The 20255-nt window shown below is 38.5% G+C and overlaps 1 protein-coding gene across 1 annotated transcript in view; it reads right to left on the bottom strand.

Moving 5' to 3' along the window:
• Positions 1 to 14155, bottom strand: part of CROT (carnitine O-octanoyltransferase) — a 31406-nt gene extending 17251 nt beyond the window's left edge. The window contains exons 1-8 of the mRNA XM_006891444.1: positions 14041 to 14155; positions 9781 to 9905; positions 8867 to 9048; positions 8583 to 8707; positions 7827 to 7935; positions 4939 to 5032; positions 4705 to 4830; positions 1 to 93 (exon numbers count right to left, since the gene is read on the bottom strand). The exon at positions 1 to 93 is cut by the window's left edge and continues 7 nt beyond it. Of these exons, the coding sequence (XP_006891506.1) occupies positions 1 to 93; positions 4705 to 4830; positions 4939 to 5032; positions 7827 to 7935; positions 8583 to 8707; positions 8867 to 9048; positions 9781 to 9905; positions 14041 to 14155 (969 nt within the window). The remainder of the gene's footprint in view (positions 94 to 4704; positions 4831 to 4938; positions 5033 to 7826; positions 7936 to 8582; positions 8708 to 8866; positions 9049 to 9780; positions 9906 to 14040) is intronic.
• Positions 14156 to 20255: the final 6100 nt, after the last annotated feature.

Below are 20255 nucleotides of genomic sequence, written 5' to 3'. Positions count from 1 at the left end.
ACAGCCAAACACTCCATTAGAAAAGGAAATCAAGTTAAAGGATTTGTCACCCCAGAGGACTGTTGGTTCTCCAGCAAGAGCCATGGCAGCAACCTAAAATAAATTATTTTCTAAAATTTAGAAGAATTTTAATATTGAACTACATACCACTTTTTCTACTCCCAGTAAAATAAATTTAATAAAATGATAATACAAGTAAAGGTTATTACTGTTACTACAGTGATACTCTGTGACTCAATCTTCAAGTTAAGTTAAGTCACTCTGTGATTCGCAAATTCAAGTTAAGTAAATCCTGCCAGAGGAGAAAATGCTCATAGATGCTTCTAGAACATATGGGCAAGGTTTCTAGAATGTGAACTGTGTAAGAGGTCTTGATACTGTTAGTTGCTAAATGTTGATAATGAGGAAAATATTTCTCAAGAATTCATATCCCACTAAACATTTTCAAACTATGGATCATGGCCCATTTGTGCACTATGCAATCAGTTCAGTGCATCACAACCAGTAGTATTTATAAGAGAAATAAAACTGACCAAATACCTGAATTATCCATCTTTCTCCTGTGGAGCAGCTGTTGGATTTGAGCCACCTCATCTTTGGGGTCACAGTGCAACTTCTTACATATACATATACAGAGCTCCCTTCACATACCTCTAACTATGGATTACAAGCCAAAAAAGCTTGAACCATGTTCAATTCAAACACAGACCATCGACTGCTTGTCATTTTCTGTTTGTGTGTGTGGTGTTAGGTGCCATCACAAGAGAGCTGAATCTTGCTCTATCCTGACAATCTCTGTCTTGCTCAAGCCCACTGTGGAAGTTACTGCACCATCCATCTCACTGAGGTCTTCCTCTCATTTGCTGACCTACTTTCTCAGAATAGTGTCTTTCTACAAGGACTGAATATACAGCCAGAAGTGAGATGAAGTTTCACTGTTTCACTATGTATGCCTCTATGGAGTACTCTGGTTGTACTTCAAGACAGATTGGTATTTCCTTCTGGCAATGTATGGTATGAGAAATACTCTTTGCCAACATCACTGTTCAGAAGCATCACTTTTTCAGCCTTCCTTATTCACTGTCCAACTCTCAAGATCATAAGCAGCAACTGAAGTGGCCAACTGATATCCTTGCTCTTCAGAACTTTGGAGGGATCCTCGACAGCAGATTTTTCCAATACAGCATGTCATTGATTTTTTTACTGTTACCAAGAATGTGGATTGTGAATCCAATTAAAATGACAACTTTTAATTTTTTTTCTTCATTTATCATGATGTTGCCTATTGGTCTGGTGGTGAGGATTTTTGTTTTCTTGATGTTGATATGTAACTGAAATTAAAAGCTGTAGTCTTTGGCCATCTGTGGAAGTTCAAGTCTTCTTCATTTTCTGAAAGCAAAGTTGTGTCATCTGCACAACACAGATTGATAATGAGTATTCCTCCAATCCTGATGCACATTCAAAAAAGTGCAGTTTCTCAAATTATTTGTTCAGCATACAGATGTAGCAGATATGGAGAAAGTATACAACCCTGATGCACAAATTTCTGTTGTCTGAACAACTGCTCCTTGGTCTATGCAGAGTTTTGCAGAAGCACAATTAAGTGTTCCAGTATCTCATTCTTTTCAATGTCCACCACAATTGTTAGGATCCACATCTTTCTGGTACTTCTTTCAAGTTACATTTGACATCAGAAAAGACATCCCTCATGCCATAGCCTCTATTAAATCCAGCCTGAAGGCATGTACGTATGTGTGCGCGCCGTGTGTGTATAGAGAGAGGTCTAATGCAATACTGAATGATCAGAAAGCATCAGAAGATAGGAGTACACAATCACTGTACCAAAAATAATTGGCTGACACAGAAGAATTTCATGTAACAACATATGACCAAGAGGAAATGAAGGAAAAAGGTCAAGTTGCTCTGACGAAACTGTCAAATAAGGCTTCAGGAATAATGGAAAACTAATTGACATATTTCAACAAACAGATACTGCCCTGGATGTGCTCACCAGGTTGTGCCAAGAAATCTGAAGGACAACAATCTGGTCAACTGACTAGAAGAGATCCATATTTATTCTCATTCAAAAAAAAGGTGATCTAACAGTCTGGAAATTAACAAGCAAAATCCAGCTTACAATTACCTAAAAATGACTAGACTATTACATCAAACCAAGAACCACAATAAACACAAGCTTGGATTAGAAGTACCAGTCCCTGGCCCTGGGGACATCATAGTCAACGTTAGATGCTTCTTGGCTGAAAGAAGGAACGTCTATCCATGTTTCATTGACTATGAGAAGGTACTGGACTCTGTGGATGACAACAAATTGTAGCTAACCTTGAGAAGATTGAGAATCTCAGAACTTCTAATTATGTTTATGTAAAACATATACTTGGACCAGGAAGCAGTGGTCAGAATAGAGCAAAGAAATACTGCATGGTTCAAAATCAGAAAAGGAGTGAGTCAGGTATGCATACTTTCTCCATACCTTTTTAATCTCTATGTGGAACGGATTATTCAAGATGTGGGACTTTATGAGGAGGAATGTGGTATCAGAACTAGAGGAAGACTCATCATCAACCTGCATTATGGAGATGACATAACATTGCTTGCTGAAACTAAAGACCTGAAGAATTTGCTGCAGAAAGTCAATTATTGTAGTCTTCAATATGGATTGAAGTTCAATATTAAGAAAATGAAGATTTTCACCACTGGACCAATTGGCAGCACCATGATAGATGGAGAAGAGACTTAACAGTTTCAGCTTGCTTGGTTCCACAATCAACACTCTTGGCATCAGCAGTGAGGAAATCAAAAGACAAACTGAATTAGGCAAATTTGCTGTCAGGGAATTCTCCAGAGTGATGAAGTGCAACCATGTTAGTCTGGAGACTAAGGTGCACCCGGATCCAGGCCATGGTCTGCATGATTACTTGCTATGCATCAGAGAGTTGGACAATGACTAAGGATGACAGAAGAAGAATCGACTGAGTTATGGTGCCAGAGAAGAGTAATAAGTATACCACAGACTGCCAAGATAACAAATGGGTCTGTCCTCAAGAGTATGAAATCAAGTTGCTCCTTGGAGGCAAGGATTTTGATGCTCCGTTGCACAAACCCTGGGCATGTTGCCAGGAGAGACCAGTCCTTGGGGAAGGACACCATGATTGGAAGGGTAGCGGGAACAGCAGGAGAGGAAAACCCTGGATGAGATGAATTGACAGATTGGCTCAGATAGGACAGGGTAGTTCAGAGCAATTGTACAGAAAGTCACTATGAGTCACAGGTGACTTGACAGCACATACAGCAATAAAATTCAATATTTTAAAAATAAATTCAGAAATACATTTGGTGATTCTCCTACTTTAAAAAAAGTATAGCTAAGAAAAAAAGTCTAGCCAAAGGAAAAAATAAGTTTCTATCTACAAGTTTTTTAATTCTAAATAATTTTATTACAATCATTAAGAATGAATTATAATTCAAGTGTTTTCAAAAGAATACGAAACTGCTATAAACATAATTACTATATTTTATTACCTAGGAAACAATATTATTCCAAAAGTAGACTAAATAAGGTTTCATTTAACCTTATAAAGTCAGTATGTTTAATAAAATCAAGTGATAATACATTTACCTATGTTGTTACTGCTGCTGTCGTTAGGTGTCACTGAATCATGTATGATTCTTAACAACCCTATGGGCAACAATCTGAACTCTGTCTTATCCTGAATTACCTATGAGGGTATGATAATTTTAAGTCTTCGCAACCAAATGTGAAAGCAAATAAGTTAGGGTAAAGGTAAATTCTGATGCCAGCTCTTAATTATCGAGTGTTCTGTGCAAATTGCCTGCATGTGCCATCAATGTAAAGAGAGTTGATTGGGAAAAAATGACCTGTGATAGACAGAAACCAGTAACACTTCTCTAAACAAAGTAGAATATGTATCTACACCAAAACCACTGCCCTTGAGCTGATTCCAACTCATGGCAACCCTCCCTTGGGTTTCCAAAACTCTTAAGTCTTTACAAGAGGAGACTGCCCTATTTCTTAAGTAGGGTGGGTGGTGGGCTCAAACTGCTGACATTGTCATTTACTGCCAAGTTGCCAGACTTAGCTAACCCTCTGGAGGGTTTTCAGAGGTGGTAAATCGAATGGGAGCAGACTGCCCATCCTTCTCCCACAGAGCAGCTGGTGGATTCAAACTGTGGACCCTTAGGTCTGCAGTGCAGTTTCTTATCACTAGGCCAGCAGAGCCTCCTGACCTTTTGGTAAGCAGCCTGCATATCACAGACTATGCCCCCAGGGCTCCTCAAGATGTATTGAAATAACTCTGAAAGACAACACAAACAGATCAAGCACTACTTCTGGTATAAGCTTCAACGTCACTCATTCACTCCCTGACTGCTACTGAGTTAGGTTTCTAAGGTGATTGGCCCATCTTTCTCCTACACCACCGGGAGTCCAACCGAAGAGGTGTGATCTTGGCTGAGCAATGCAACTCTACTAACACTGCCACTAGAGCTCTGCAACTTCAGTTTGGAGGATGTGTTTGTGTGCATGCGGATATGTGTATTTCCCAGCTAAAGAGGCATTCTAAGAGTGTATATGCATGAAGTTGTTTGTGTTTTTTTTAATACGTTCAATATACAAAAAAATCTTCCAGGGAAACTGTGAGAAGGAACAACAGAGCAAGATAGTACCTGAGAATAATCTTCTGGGGTTACATGTGGACTGTTTTCATTCATGGAATATATCAAAAGACTGCTCTGAATTTTTTCTAATATAGCCAAATTCTCTGGAGCAAGACCAATCAGATATTCTCGTGCCTAAAAGACAAGAAGGAAATGATTAAATGTTATAAACATGACAGAGCCAGAAAAATCTCAAAAGAATTTGTTTGAGGAAGGTATATTAAGAAATATGCATATTCTAACCTTAGCCCATCGAGTACGCTCCTCGCTTGTTAATGCCGCTACCCCAGGTCCCTCAGGTTCACTATGGCACTTCTCGTAAATGTAGGTCAATTGCCTTATGGGGGATTTAAAGAGAGAATCAGCAAGAGTCGAGGCAATTCAGTGCAATACATACTTGTGCATATATGGAATACTACTCAGTCACCAAGGGAAACAAAAGTTCTGATACACGCTACAGTATAAATGGAGCGTAAACACATCTTGAGTGAATTAAGCCAATCACAAAAGGACAACTACTGTAAGACTTCATTTATATAAAAAAGAAAAGGCAAATGTGAAAACCGAAGTTGACTATGTAGGGTCGGAAGGAAGTAGAAAGCAGGTCAAAAGCCAGGTTTTCACCAGCTGCTCCACAGGAGAAAATGAGCAATCTCCTCCCATGCAATTTACAGCTTCTGAAAAAATCACTGGAGACTCAGCTACAAGTTGGTTCTCAATTGGCAGTTAAGAGAGAGTGAATGACTCAGTTCAATAAATTCCATGTACACATTTTAGAATAACATGTAACAGCTAAATCATATCTGAAGAATAGGCTTCTTCCAGAAAGGTCTAAACTCTCTTCAATCAAAAATGCAGAGATTTTATTCTAGTCAAATTACCTCAGTTCAAAAATTTCCAAGGTGCCCTCTGAATGTAAGCTTGTATAACATAATAAGTGTTACCAAAAAATACCACTAATAGCCATCTTTTATTTGTGACTTTATCATTCAAACTGTAAAAAAATACCATTATAGATATGGAACACTACAAAAAAATGCTGAGGGTTATAACACAGTAAATTGTACTGATTTTAGTAAATGATTGACACCAACACTGCTGAAAAAACTAAGAATATAAACAAACAAATGTGAATAAAAAACCAGGTTCATAACAGAAATTCTTAGATCTTTCTTTTGACAGAGAGGAATAGAGAACTATCTCTAATAAAACTAAACAAGAACAAAACAAACAAAACCCACCACCATAGCAGTGACATTAAAAATCCTGCTACAGAGGCAGAACTAAGCACATGGAGGACAGTGTCTGGAGGAGCTTCCAGACCTTCCAGCAGGAGTGGCATCCACTTCCTAAAACAGATACCTCTGGAAACTATAAACTCTGTAATCATACAGAAATTATATTAATTATAGAACAGAGTTCAGGTCTTTTCTTCAAACGATCGCTATGAGTCGTATTCAACTTGACAACACAACCACTGTTAAGTGAGACTAGTGTTATATTTGCAGGAACATTCTTCTACCTTGTACACTACTTTTCGTCAATTTGCTCTACTGAGGTAATCTAGGTTTGCTGTGATGTTGAATCTTGTGCCACTGTGGTATCAAATACCATAATGGACCAGGGAGGACAGTATTTGCTGGAGCTCCCAGTAAAACAGGTTTGGTAGCAGGAGCGGCATCCACTTCCTAAACCAAGTGCCTCTGGAAACTCTATGAACTTGGAGAAATGATGATTGTTTGTAAAGGCATTAGGTCTTTTGTTCAGAGTCGCTATGAGTTGTACTCAACTTGACAGCAATCAACAACATATCCCAGCAAGGGAGCTCTGGTGGCTAGTGGTAAGTAGCAACGCTGCCAACCCAAAGACATGTGGTTCAAATCCACCAGCTGCTCAGTAGGAAAAAGATGGGCAATCTCAAATGACTGCCCACTGGAATAACGGGAAGCACTGCAAATGTGAGACACTTAAACTTATTAAAGCTTAATAAACTTTAAATTTACTGTATATATTGTTGAGTACCACTGAATCAGAACCAACCCATAGCTGACCCTCCAGTGGGTTTCCAAAGGCAATTTAAATGCATAGGAAAAGACTGCCTATCTTTCTACCACTGAGCAGCTGGTGGATTCAAACCACATTCCTTTCAGATTGCAGTGCAACTTTTTACCACTAGGCCACCAGTGCTATATGGAAAATTTCATAAAATACAGGGAAAAGTGTAATGAACCTCCATGTATTCATCTCCTAGTTAAACAGTTATTAACTCATAGCTTAATGTTACTGTTTCATCGCTATCTCATTATGCCCAACTTCCTTCTGGATTATTTAGAAAGAAATCTGATGTAATCTCATTTGTTATTTCAATATGTTTCTCAAAAAACAGAAGGCCTCTTAAACACAACATATATAATACAGTTATGACACCTAGCAATTGAATTCTAAAAAAAATCAAATATTTCTATGATTTCTAACTACTGAAGTAAACACCACCTGAGCTCTGGTGGCTTAGTGGTATTTACTGTCAACCCAAAGGTTCAAATCCACTGGCCACTCTGCGTGAGAAAGATGGCAAGTACTTGGTGACCTAGTGGTAATAAGCTGTGCTACAATCGTGAAGGTATGCAGTCCAAGTCTACCAGCTGCTCTGCAAAAGGATGGACAACCTCTGAAAACCCACTGGAGGTTCCAATCTGATAGTACTCAATGACAACAGCAACACCGCCAGAGAGAGAGAGAGAGAGAGTGTTTATACACACACACACACACACAGACACACACACACACAAACACACACACACACACACATATATATATATACTTAACTTAGTTATATGCACACTATAATTATTTGAAATTAATCTGGAAAACCAGAGCACACAAAACTATTAACTATGGCAAAGGGATGGAGTTAATAAGATTTCTAATTTCCTGTTATCTGAGTATAATATATGGATATGCTTCTAGTATAATTAAAAATTTAATGAAAAAAATTTAATACTTTTTGAAAGTCAACTATACAGAGTTCTAATTTTACAATTTACTGAGGAGTAATTCTGAACATTCTTTTTTTAACTCAAACAAGAACCTATGACCTAAGGAAACTCAAGGAGAGCAAGCAGTATGGAAACCTGAGGATCTCCGGAGGGGTGATCAAACATCCTTCATGCATTACATCAAAGACAAAAACCCGGCCTCGGCACAGCACTGCTATGTGACTTGGGGAACTCCCTTCAGTCTCTGGAATGAGGAACAGAAAACAAAGGACTCAACTCTCTAAAAGTTAAACAGGAACAAAGCTGTCCATTTAAATCTAACAAAATATAATTCTATCATTGTTCACCATATTCAATACTAATTTATCTCATTCAAGATTTAATAATTTCTATGATATGAACAAAACTACATTCATACTTGTGTGCCACTAAGAAAATGGGCACAAGGTTCTCACTTCCTGTAAGAAAAAACAAACATACTCATAAAAAGAAAAGGGGCATTATGAACATATACAAATATTCAAAATGAGAATGTAGACTAAATACAGAATGAGGGCAGGAAGTGAAGAACACAGACCTATGCTCCAAGATTTCCTTAACACTAATTTTTAATTCTACTCTTCTCCTAAATGTCATACTTTCAAAGATTCTACATAAATAGCAGGTTTGTGTTAAACTACAGAATATAGAATTCAGAAAATCCACTCCCATAAATTATGTTTAAAGTAATCAGAATGACTGAAATATTCACAGAAAGTCACTGACTAGTTTGACTAGTCAAACCCAACAATACTCCTCTACTACATTCCTGTGTCAAAGCAGAAGCCATAGCAAAACATAAATCCTAATGCTTTACCAAAAAAAAAAAAAAGTACTCATGTTTAAACTCACCAGTACGAAAATAATTTCTAATGGAATCTCTGGTGATTCCTGGAACTTTGCAGGTCGAAAACAGCATTCGTAATTGATTCATATCTAGAGGAATACTTCCAACTTTATCAACAGGTAGTTTTTCTCTGTTAAAAAAAGAAAAGTATTCTGATCAAGAATTATCATAAAACATAAGCCAAAGACTTACAATGCAGGATTCACTCTCAAATAATTAGGTTTCTTAATATTGGGCCAGCTGAGCTTTCCCATAAATGTATGACTAAATTATCAAAACATGTTCTTACTTTCTTAACAGCTGCCAGTAGTTTAAGGTATGCCACAGAGATATACTTCCTCTTTCTAACTGAGTGCCTTCCTTGGGAGGCCAATAGTGTTCAATATGCGGTGTAGGACCCGCAAAGTTGACATTCAGTTGAGATGGTATGCGGCTGTCCAGATAAGCAGCGTTCAGCCACCACTCCTCCAGCTAAAAGACATTAAGAACATCAGCCTCTTGTGCTTTAGAATACTTGAATGTATAACTTCTGGGGGGAAAAAAATATATACATATACATACATATACACACACATATATATTTCTTTTATAGAAGAATATACTGTATTTGTTCTTTAGGTGCTCTTCAACATTTACAAATGCATACCCTTGCTTTACAGTCACAGATTTTATCCCCTCCTGGTATGGCTGGTGGATTCAAACTTCCAGAGAGGGAGAGTCTTTGGGTAAGAGGTGCATCTCGTTATGGAGTGTGGCTCTAGAGCTTCCCTGACAGCAATGAATTTTTAGTTTATCGGTTTTGTTTGTTTTTTGAGTGGGTTGTTTTGTGTTTTTTTTTTCTTAAAAAAAAAAGGAGGTGTGCGACCTCTGGTCCCCAATTCCCAACATTACTCCCTCCTTTTGAGCCAGAACTGACTCACAGTTAATCCTCCGCAGGGTCTCTGTGGCTGTCAACTGCATGAGAGGAGACTTCCCAGCTTTCTCCTGTGGAGCTGCTGTGGCCACAGACTGTCAGAATCACTTGGCTCAGAAAAAGCTATATTTTACCAAGTTCTCCAAACGGTACGATAGGGAGTAAGGGCCAGTCCACAACAATGGGTGCACAGATTTCCACAATTACAATTCTAAAATGCATGCTTTGTACTTCCCCCCATTCTTAAGTTACCATCAATTTTTCAATCATAAATACAAAAATGTACGTACCCAATTTCTTTTTCCTTTTGCCCTTTCAAGTAATTTCTGCTGCAATTTTGCTCCAATCCCATTTTGAAATTTTTTAACTATTTCTTCAGTTTTACTATATTCTTCTTCATTTGCAAACGGCTTTACTATAAAATGAAACAATACACATTAAGGTAGTTAGACATAAAATACCTACACATATCAAATATTATACAAATCTTGAGGCTCAAGTATGTAAAACATACTATTCGGTAATACAGTAAATTAAAAGAGAGCTTACAATATGAAAATGACAAGAAATACTGTAACATAGAAAACAGTGGATTATATATAGTCTGATAAAAATTGCTGAAAAATTTTGCCATTTTTCTAGACGATAGTTAAAATTACAAAGATGAGACTATCATTTAGCTATCAGTCCAATGGGAATGTATACCTTGTTTAAGCCACAAAAAAAATCCAAACCAAATCCACTGACTTAAGAGTCTGATGTAACAAAACCACAGCTCAGCAAACAACAAATACTTGTGAGGCCTTGGAGAGATTCCAGGAACTCTTATTCACTGTTTGTGGGAGTGTAAATGGTACAACCACTATGGAAAGTGGTCTGGTGCTTTCTGAAAAAGTTGCACACAGAAATACCATTTGACGCAGCAAGTCCACTACTGGGAATATACCTTAAAGAAACCAGAGCTATGACTCAAACAGATGTATGCACATCATGTTTACTGTTGCACTATTCACAACAGCAAAGAGATGGAAGCAATCCACATGCCCATCCACAAACAACTAGCTAGGAAAAACTATGGTACATTCACACAACGGAGTATTATGCATGACTGAAAAACAATGAACTTGTGAAATACAACATGGGTTACCCTGGAGGAAATTATACTGGGGGAAATCAGTCATAAAAAGATAAATACTGCATAGCACTGCTCTTATAAAACAAGACTGACAAGGAGGTTGGGGGGTGGATAGGAAAAGATAGATCATGAACACTGTGTTGGAATAGACAAGGAAAAGAACTGTTTACAAGGTATATATGATTAGGCATTATATGTATGACAATCTGGAACAAGAGGTGTACTGAAAGGTGGACTAGGAGGAGGAAAGAGGGAGAAAGGAAAATGTGCAACAATTAAAAAAACTACACTGCGGAGTTAAACTGTCCCAGTGGGTTTCCAGGGTTGCAAATCTTTACAGAATCATGCTGCCACACCTTTTGGCATGGAGCACCTAATGAATTTGAACTGTTGACCTTCCAGCTAGCAGTCAAGAGTTTAACCACTGAGCAACCACGGCTCCTATTTAGTTACAACCCAATGTTGTCAAGTAGAAGCTGTACCAACAGGTGGTCTGTCAAACAAAGAGGGTACTATGTAGAAAAGGTGTATCAGAGTTATTTCACCATATTTATTCACTTGATATAGCAAATACAAGAACTATAAGAAGGGAATAAGACATCAGAATTGGTAGAAGACTCATTAAACATCTGTGATATACAGAAGATACAATTCTGCATGCTAAAGTGATGGGGACTTGAAGATCAAAGACCACACCTCAACCCAAAGAAAACAAAAATCCTCACAACCAAACCAATAAGCAACATCAAAACAGAAATAAAGGACTGAAGTTGCCAAGGATTTCATTTTACTTTTGATCCACAATTAACCTGGGAAACAGCAGTTAGAAAATCAAGTAACATATTACATCAGGAAAACTTGCTACAAATAGATTTCACTGAAGTGTGGAAAAAAAAAGACCTCATTACTTTGAAGGCGAAGTTATGCCTGACCCACACCATCGTTTTTGCTAGCACTGCAAAAGCTAAACTGGGTAAACACTGCAGAAAAGGAGGAATGTTGGTGCTGGAAAAGAATCCTGAATATACTACAGACTGCCAGAAGTATGAACAACACCTATCTTGCAAATACAGGCAGAATGTACCCTGAAAGTGATGACAGGGACACTTTGTCTCATGTACTTGAGATGTTATCAGTGGGGACCAGGCCCAGCAGAATGCTATCACTCTTGACAGAGGGTCAGTGAAAGTTAAGTCTTGCAATTCATCAGTTGGCACTGGACAAGGCAGTGTTCCTTTCTGTTGTAAGTAGGATGGCCATGAACAGATAAGGAACTCCAAGGCACCTAGCAACAACAGCAGTAAGACAAGAAAAGACAACAACATTTCCAAAGAGCAATAAGGGTTGTCAGATATTTGAGAAAGGTCTTCAATATGGGTTTCTATTTCTCCTTCCCTGTGTCAATGAGCATCAAAAAATCACCTTGAAAAAAACTAGAACAAAAATCATGGGACAAATGAAACCCTGAAAGTGATTCTGTTTGTGGAGATATAAACAAAGTTTCTAGTGACTTGCTTATCAGTTCTGAATAAATTGCAGTTTGCAGGAAAAGAGTCAGAGAAACAAGGCTTAAAAGGATAATATAAGAGTAAATAGATCAGTAAGACTGAAGCACTCACAAAGAAAGAAAAAAATTTTAGTAAAAGCTTATTCTATAATGACCTATCACCCAAACAGTAGGAGTTTAAGAAAGAATAAGGCAAACTGGGAAGGAAAAAAATAATAAAATAAAGTATGTTTAAAATTCCTCAGCACAGAAAAACAAGACGTTTTCAAGTGTAAAAAAACCAAGATACATCAATGAAAAATTCCAAATGTAAGAGATGAAAATAAAAATAATTCCAAATACACTGAGAGAGTACAAAAAAAGATTAGAGAAGATCAAATAATAGCATTAGACTTCAAGAGAAACTAGCAATGCCTTCAAAAACATCAAAAGAGTCTCAAACAATAAAGTAAAATAGGATAAGTCTCTCTCTAGGTCTTACTTTTTTTCTCCCACTCTTTCTCAGGTACACTCTGAATATATCATTAATTCATTCTCACTGCTGTCAAGCAGGCTCCAATTCATAGTGATCCTCTATAGGGTTTCCTAGGCTTTATATCGCTCATCTTCCTTACGAGTCACTGCTGTTAGAGTCAAACTACACAAGATCCAGTCTTTGGGTTATCAGCACAATTCACTATGGACGACAACACAAGGAACTGAACCAAGAAAAGGAGCCACAGAATGCAAGAGATGGAAACCAACAGAGCAGACAAAAGTGAGTTGCCAGCACGATGACAGAAGAAATGTCTAGGACATCAGCAATCTCAAGGACCCTAGCAATGGTCGGACCAGCAGAGTCGAGGGATGCAAGAAGGATACTTCCATGAGGAAAATGGCACGTACAGAGTATTTGATGTATTCATTCAGTCATTTTCAGTGCACTGAAAAGTTAGGGAATAAATCAGTTCTAGATACAGATTAAACTAGGCAAATGAAAAACAAAAATAAAAGTGGCAGCAAAAAGGTATTCAAACCCAAAATACACTTTATGGCTCACCTCTGAATCATAACTTTTTTATTAATGATTTTTTAATGCAATATATACTTTTATATTCCATTTAATTTTTCCCTATTCATTCTTTCATTGTTGCACATTTCCTGCCATGCCCACCCCTCCCCAAGTTAGTTTTTCTCTTTGAAAAGAAAAAAAAATTCTTTCATTGTTATACAATGCCCCCAAGTTCACAGTCTACTTTACTATGCTTCTCTTTTTCTGTAATCTTGTCATGAAAAAAATACCTAATCCTATATTCCTTTTAAAGAGTTCTCTCCCTCATCTGTTTCAATGCAGTACACATTATTTATCCCCTCTTTTCTTAGGTTCCCCCCAAACCCCGATGTCAGCTTCATTTTACAACAGTAGCACTATGCAGTATTTGTCCTTTCATGACCATAAATTCTGAATACTGACTTTATCCCACATAATCATTCTATACAACTCTATGGAAAGAATAAGAGGAAAATCATAGGTATGTTGGACCGTCCATAAACAGAGGAGGTGAAAGGGTTGATGTAAGAGAGCTATATTCTTATATTTTTAGGAAACTTATATCTCTAATTAAGAGGCAAGAAATGGCAAAATAAGAATATTAGTTTGAATCTGATGGTGGAAACACAAACAGAAGCCTGCAAATCTTTGCTTAAAGGAATGGGATTTCCAAGTGAGAGACACAACAGGATGGGAGTAAACAGGACAAAGGACAATTACATTCTAAGATTAATAGAAGAGAAAAAAATTTTGATGTTTTATGAATATTTTAATTATTGTATGCTATGAGAACAAAGAATCAGCTCCTCGTGAACTTCTAAAAATGTTATGATTTCTTAAATTGCTGACAATATCAATATATATATAATGGATTATACCAGCTTCCAGGTATTTCTTTAATGATTCTTCAAGTGAAGGAACAGGTAGTGATGGGAGAGTCCTTTGGTACTGAAATGTCCGTTCTTCAGTTGATTTAGCCAATTGATTTTCCATGATGCAATCAGAACAGGAAATCTAAAGGGAAAAAAGGAAAGATGCCATTATTTCAACCTCATAAATTCTCTCATATATGCTAAGACTAATTCACTAAACCATTATTTACAGACAACAGTATACTCAAGTCCTAATTCTAATTCTTGGCAGAAATAAAAAAGCAACCAGAAAAAAAAGGAATATGTGTAGACTCAAAGTCATGAAAAAGAATGAGTTACAAATGAGATCTGTATAACTTTTTACATTTACTGACCACCTACCATTTACTGTGTACCACACTCAGTATCATAGAAAATATGCACGATCTCTTTCATCTTCATATTATCTTGAAAAGGTAACATTTAGTGCCATTTTACAGACACAGAATTCTCAACTTTGAGAGACTGTCATTTACCTAAAATAAAACAGCTGCTATCTTGGATTCAAGTCCAAAACTGTTTCAACCAAAGACCATAATCTTTCCAGGGCTTCCAACCAGTTCAAATGGAATGTGAAAAAGAACAGGTTCAAAGTCCTGGAAAGGGAAGCTTACATAGAATAGAAAAACTTTCAGAAGCCTGATGTGGGAACTGGATCACTGCAGGACTGCAGGGAGTCAGGGTCAGCTAAGAATCAGTCCTGACTTGATGGCAGTTGAGTTTGAGTTTGTGGATACAATATTCAGATAAAGAACCAACAGTACTGAAGAAGTCCAAACTACACAGACGGTACTAACGAGAATAAGTCTCCAGGTATATCTGAGCACAACACTCTTCCTCTTTCCACTGTGCTCCAGGATATAAGAGGATTAGAATCTAAGAGAGATAATAGAAACAAGAGCAAATGCCTACGAGCACTGCTGTTCATAGTCATGAAGTGGGCAGTATTTTACTTTTCACACATAAAGCAAAGTTCAGTGGAAGCAGAGTTAATAAACAATAAGAGAATGATTAGCACAGGATCACTAAAGAAAAGAAAGGTGCAGTATAGAAGAGTAATAGTAATCAGAATTGCACAGCAGAAAGGCAGAAGGTGTGATTACACAATGGGTATGAAATTACTGTTGTAGAACAATGTGTTTGAATGGTTGAATGAAAAAATTGCTTTGTAAAACCTTCAAATTATAATAAATGTTTGACTTGACTTTAGAATTTCAAGTGAACTTGAAATGGTGACTATAGTTAAGGATAGTCAAAAGAAACAGTAGGAAGTCAGCAGAAGTTTTACCGTGGAAATATGATCCAGAACTTTGTGTGAGAAAGTTCATTCTAATTCTGTAAAACTCCTGGGTGAAATACATGTATTTCCTTGATTCTAAAACACTACTTGTAACCTGTATTTGTCTGGATCCTGAAAATCCTAGTCAAGAGCACAATAAAACCAACAGCATTTATAATCAAAGAAAGCTGAAAATTCTTTTCTAAATTTTATGATTATCACTACAAAGTACTATTCACATGACCCGCAAGCATGGGTGTTCTACCTGAATACAAATGAAATTTCATTTTTCTGCCCAACACTTGGATTTAAAAATGAATACTAATGACTTCTGTGTTTGTTTCAAGGTGGTACAAGTGTTGCTTAGAGAAGGGCCTAAAAATACGGTACTGAAGCCTCAAGTATTTTTTCTTTTCAACAAGTGGTTTTAGGCTTTATGTTACAAAGCAAGCTATAGAAAGCATGATCACTTATGATGAATAATCTGTTGTTTTTATGCTTAGAATGACATCTTATTAAATGAATAAGTAAAAAATGCAACCAAACAAGTTCTATATGCAAATGAAATAAAGAGGGAGAGTTGTGGTAGCTCTCACAAAGCACAGATAATTTTATACACAATAATCAAAGTCAACGATTGTAAATATATTCTCAACATTTAAAAAAAATAAACTCTTACTAAATCTCTCCTGACACATAGGGAGCCACCATGGGTCCGAATTCCATGGCAAATGGTAATGGTAATTAGTAACTGGTAAATAGTCACTGTTGGCACCAGCAGCCAGGAAATTAGAAGACGTATTGCCATGGGAAAGTCTGTTAGGGACCTCTCCAAAGTACTGAAGAGCAATAGTGTCTCTCTGGAGACTAAGGTGCATCTGATACAGGCTATGGTCTTTGCAATCACTTGTTATGTATATGTCAGAGAGTTGGACAATGACTAAGGAGGACAGAAGGAGAAATGATGCCTTTGAGCTGTGGTGCTGGAGACGAATATTGAGGGTACCATGGGCTGCTAGGAAAACAAACATTCATCCTGGAAAGGGTCAAACCGGACTGCTCCTTGGAGGCAAGGATTCTAAGGCTCCATCTAACATACTTTGGACATGTTGCAAGGAGGGACAGGTCCTTGGAGAAGGACATCATGCTTGGGAGGGTGGAGGGACAGCGCAGGAGAGGAAGGCCCCCTATGAGGTGGAAAGAAGAAAATTGTCGAGTCTTATGGAAAGCTTTTAATGTACAGTAATTTAGTAAAACATCTTGTGAGAAAAAATTTCTAAGCCAATCTTTCAAAACAAAAGAGAATACACACACAAAACAGGGACAGATAATTATTTTCTGCCAAAATCACGTTTGCCTATATTTATTAACATTATCTTTTTAATGAGTTTTAGCTGGGCATATGGCCAAGCAGGAAGAGAGTATCTTTCCTACCGTCTCTTAGCATTAGGATGGTGTTGTTGCGTGTCACCTCCAGATCATACCCCTAAAAAGGACCACAGGTGGTCTCACTGCCTCTTTGCTCCTTCCAGCCTAGCAGGTAGTGCCAGTCGGAGCAGAGCCTTTACCCATTAATGCAAGCCATGTACTGCGGCTACCAGAATATCCTGCATAGCCCTGAAGTAGACCGCTTGTTGTTTTGTGCTTGTCAAGTCAGACGTGACTTACAGCCGACCTTCCAGGAGGTTTTTCAGAGACAGTATATTGCATAGGAGGAGACTGACTGTCCTTCTCCCACAGAGCAGCTGGTGGATTAGAAATATATGCCTTACACCTGCTCGGAGTGGGGGGGTGCAGAGGTAGGGGGGTGGAGGAAGAAATAAAGTAAACTCTACCTTATTATAGCCTTGGAAACGCTATGGTATAGTTCTACTCTGTCCTCTAGGGCTGCTATGATCAACTTGGCAGTACTAGGGTAGTCAGTGTTGTCAGAACATACAAGTTTAGCCTGTACCACAACTAGAAAAGGGAGATAAAATTATAACCTTAGTATCTTCCTATCGCTTGGCTTCATTCCATTTTAAGATGTATAAACATGTCTTTGAATAGAATAGAAATGTTGACCTAGGTCCAAATACACCAACTCTTCTACTTGACTTTCCCCTCAGACAAATAACTCCAACTGAATTTCCATTTCCTAGAAGAAAATCATGCATTCTGAATTGTTCTAAATGCTTGCAAAAGCACCACAAAAAATATCAACCTAAAAAAAAAAAAAACACCTGGGGACAACCAGAGACTGACAGAAATTTCTAGGAATGCCCTCCAAGGTCTTGTTGTTGTTATTAAGTGTACATCCGTGTCACAGACAACTCATAGCGACCCAATGAACGAAAGATCTGAGCACTTGTATAACTTTCATTGTTTCTCCATGTTCACAGAGTTTCCAAGGGCAAGCTATTTCGGAAATGGATGCCATTCCTGCTTCCAAGCTTGTTTTTAATCAGGAAACTCCACCAAGCACTGTCCACCAAGGATAACCATTATCACATTTGACATATCAGTGTCACAGTGGTTAGTGTCCGGTGTTTAGCATCACAGCAACGAGTTACCTCTGTATACCAAATTGACAGACCAGTGCTATATCACTTAGAAGAAAGCCTTACTAATTTCTAGAATCTGTGAACATGGTAAAGTGTTTCTCCAGTGATTTTTTTAACCTTATAAGGAATATTCATTGTCATTAAGCTGCTTCTGATTTACAGTCATCCTACAGGAGACAGACTAGAACTTTCTCAAAGGGATTGTAAAACTTCATGGGAACAGATTCCTCTTTCACCCACAAAGTGAGTGGTAGTTTTATAAGCCTTTAGTTGGCAGTCCAGTGCTTAGCTTACAGTACTACTGGACAAGGACTGAGTGATTTTAAAATAAGGAGATTCTCCAGGTTGGCCTAGTCTAATCACACAAGTACGAGCAAAGAGCTTCTCTTCAGGGTACTGCTGCTGAGGGAGAACTCTAGCTGGCAACCAGAAAGGAAATATGAACCTCAGTCCTACAAGGTCAAGAAAGTAGAAAAAGCCTGAAGTAGATTCTCTCCTATAGTCTCCAGAAAAGTGCTTACCGTCTTGATTTCAGCCTTGTGAAATCCTCAGCAAAGTAACCAGTCAAACCCAACTGGACTTCAGATCAACAAAAGCAGAGCTACAAATCTGTGTTTTACAATGTTCAATTTGTGATCATCTGTTGAGACAGAGAGGTACTTAAACGACCCTCTATACACTCTATCTGCTACTTATACTTGTTGCCACTAAGGGAACTCTGGCTACCTAGTGAGTAGAGAGACCTGTGCTGCCAATCCAAAAAGCCAGCTGTTTGGAGATCTCCAGCTGTTCTGTGGAGAAAGATGGGTAATCGCTCATGCAATTTACAGCCTCTGAAAAACCTGACCTCTAGTGAGTTTTCAGATGCTGCTAATCACACTGGAAGGTGATTTCTCTCCTGAGCAGCTGTTGGATTACAGCCGCCAGGGAAATGCAGGGGTTTCTTTTGATTAGCAGTTTAACTTCCCATAGATTAGAATACCAAAGCCCCATTGCCACTTCAGGTGACCCTAAGAAATGGAGAGCAAGTGTACAAACAGACAACACAATAGGTACACACTGAACATAGGAATTGTTAAACTCCTTCTTGCTGGATAACTTGCTGTGAATTCTCAACCATAAAATTAAATGAAACAAAAAAATAAATAATATATGGCAATGAATAAAAAAATAAATGAAACAACATTCACATAGACATTCAGGAGAAAAGGACCGACAATTGGGTTAATTAGAGTGGATTTCGTTGAAGCCTGAGAATGTGAACACGCAGGAAGTGGAGACGATAATTAAGAACTGTGAGTAAAGAAATGGATTCGTATATGCCAATAAGTAAATACGAAGGGTGCTGCAACAACAGTGTTTGGAGTTGTTTGCTGGGATGACGACTGCGGGAGGGAAGAAACAAGCTTAACAAGAATATGAAAGGGGAGAAATTAACAAGAGTTGGTAAAAGAGTGCAAAAAGGAATCTAGGATGGGAGGCCTCATATTCAAACTTTTCTGAATCACAGTAAACACATGCAAAAAAAAACCCATCAATTACAAAACTTAACTGAATTATGATAGTGTTTCCGATGATTGCGACGCACGCACACACTCTTTCTCTCCCCTCCCCCTCTCCCCCCCATGAAGCGGGGTCCACAGAAACCAAAATCCTTTTCGTTCACCGCGTACCATACCGACGTAGGGATCAAGTTTAGGGCCAAAGAAAGGGGATAAGCAGAGGTGACTAAAGTTGAGCTCACTCCAACAATTTAAAGGTATCCTCGCACACTCAAGATGCCACCAAGGTGAGCATTTGCACCTCGACGATTCAGCCCAGTAACCCCAAAATTAGATACCCCGCCCTGACCTCTACAGACAGAAAGATGGAATGAAGTGCTGCTCCTCTGCAGTTTTCAAGACGACTCAACTTCTCCTTGATGGGAGATAGAGCGCCGGTCCTTAAAGCGCCTTCCTTACAACTCCCTCGCCGCTGCGTAATCGCTGAGAAACTGCAATTGGACAGATATCTACTAGGATCCCGCCCATATTCGGTGAACCTCGACGATTGGCTGTAAAGCTGCGAGCGTCCCACTTGTACTCGATTAGCCTCGAGTATTGGCTGGAACGCTGCGAGGGCACCGCCCCCCACTTGAAGGCTGAGCTTGTGGGGCCTGCGCGCTGAGACTCCGGGCCAGCACCTGCCCACAGCGTCCTCGTCTGCGGCGCTCGGTTCTGGACTGTCGGCCCGCGCGCGGCAGCTTCACGCCCCACGTACACGCTGCTGGAGCCGGCGCCCTGGCTCAGAACCTTGGGGGCCTCGGGGCCTGCCCAAGTTTCTGAAACTCACCTTCATCCCCGTTTCTTTTTTTTTTTTTT

This window comes from Elephantulus edwardii, unplaced genomic scaffold (assembly GCF_000299155.1).
Source record: "Elephantulus edwardii isolate Elephantulus edwardi_28Jun2011 unplaced genomic scaffold, EleEdw1.0 scaffold00098, whole genome shotgun sequence".
NCBI lineage: Eukaryota > Metazoa > Chordata > Mammalia > Macroscelidea > Macroscelididae > Elephantulus > Elephantulus edwardii.
This window is presented reverse-complemented; position numbering and strand designations above follow the sequence as displayed.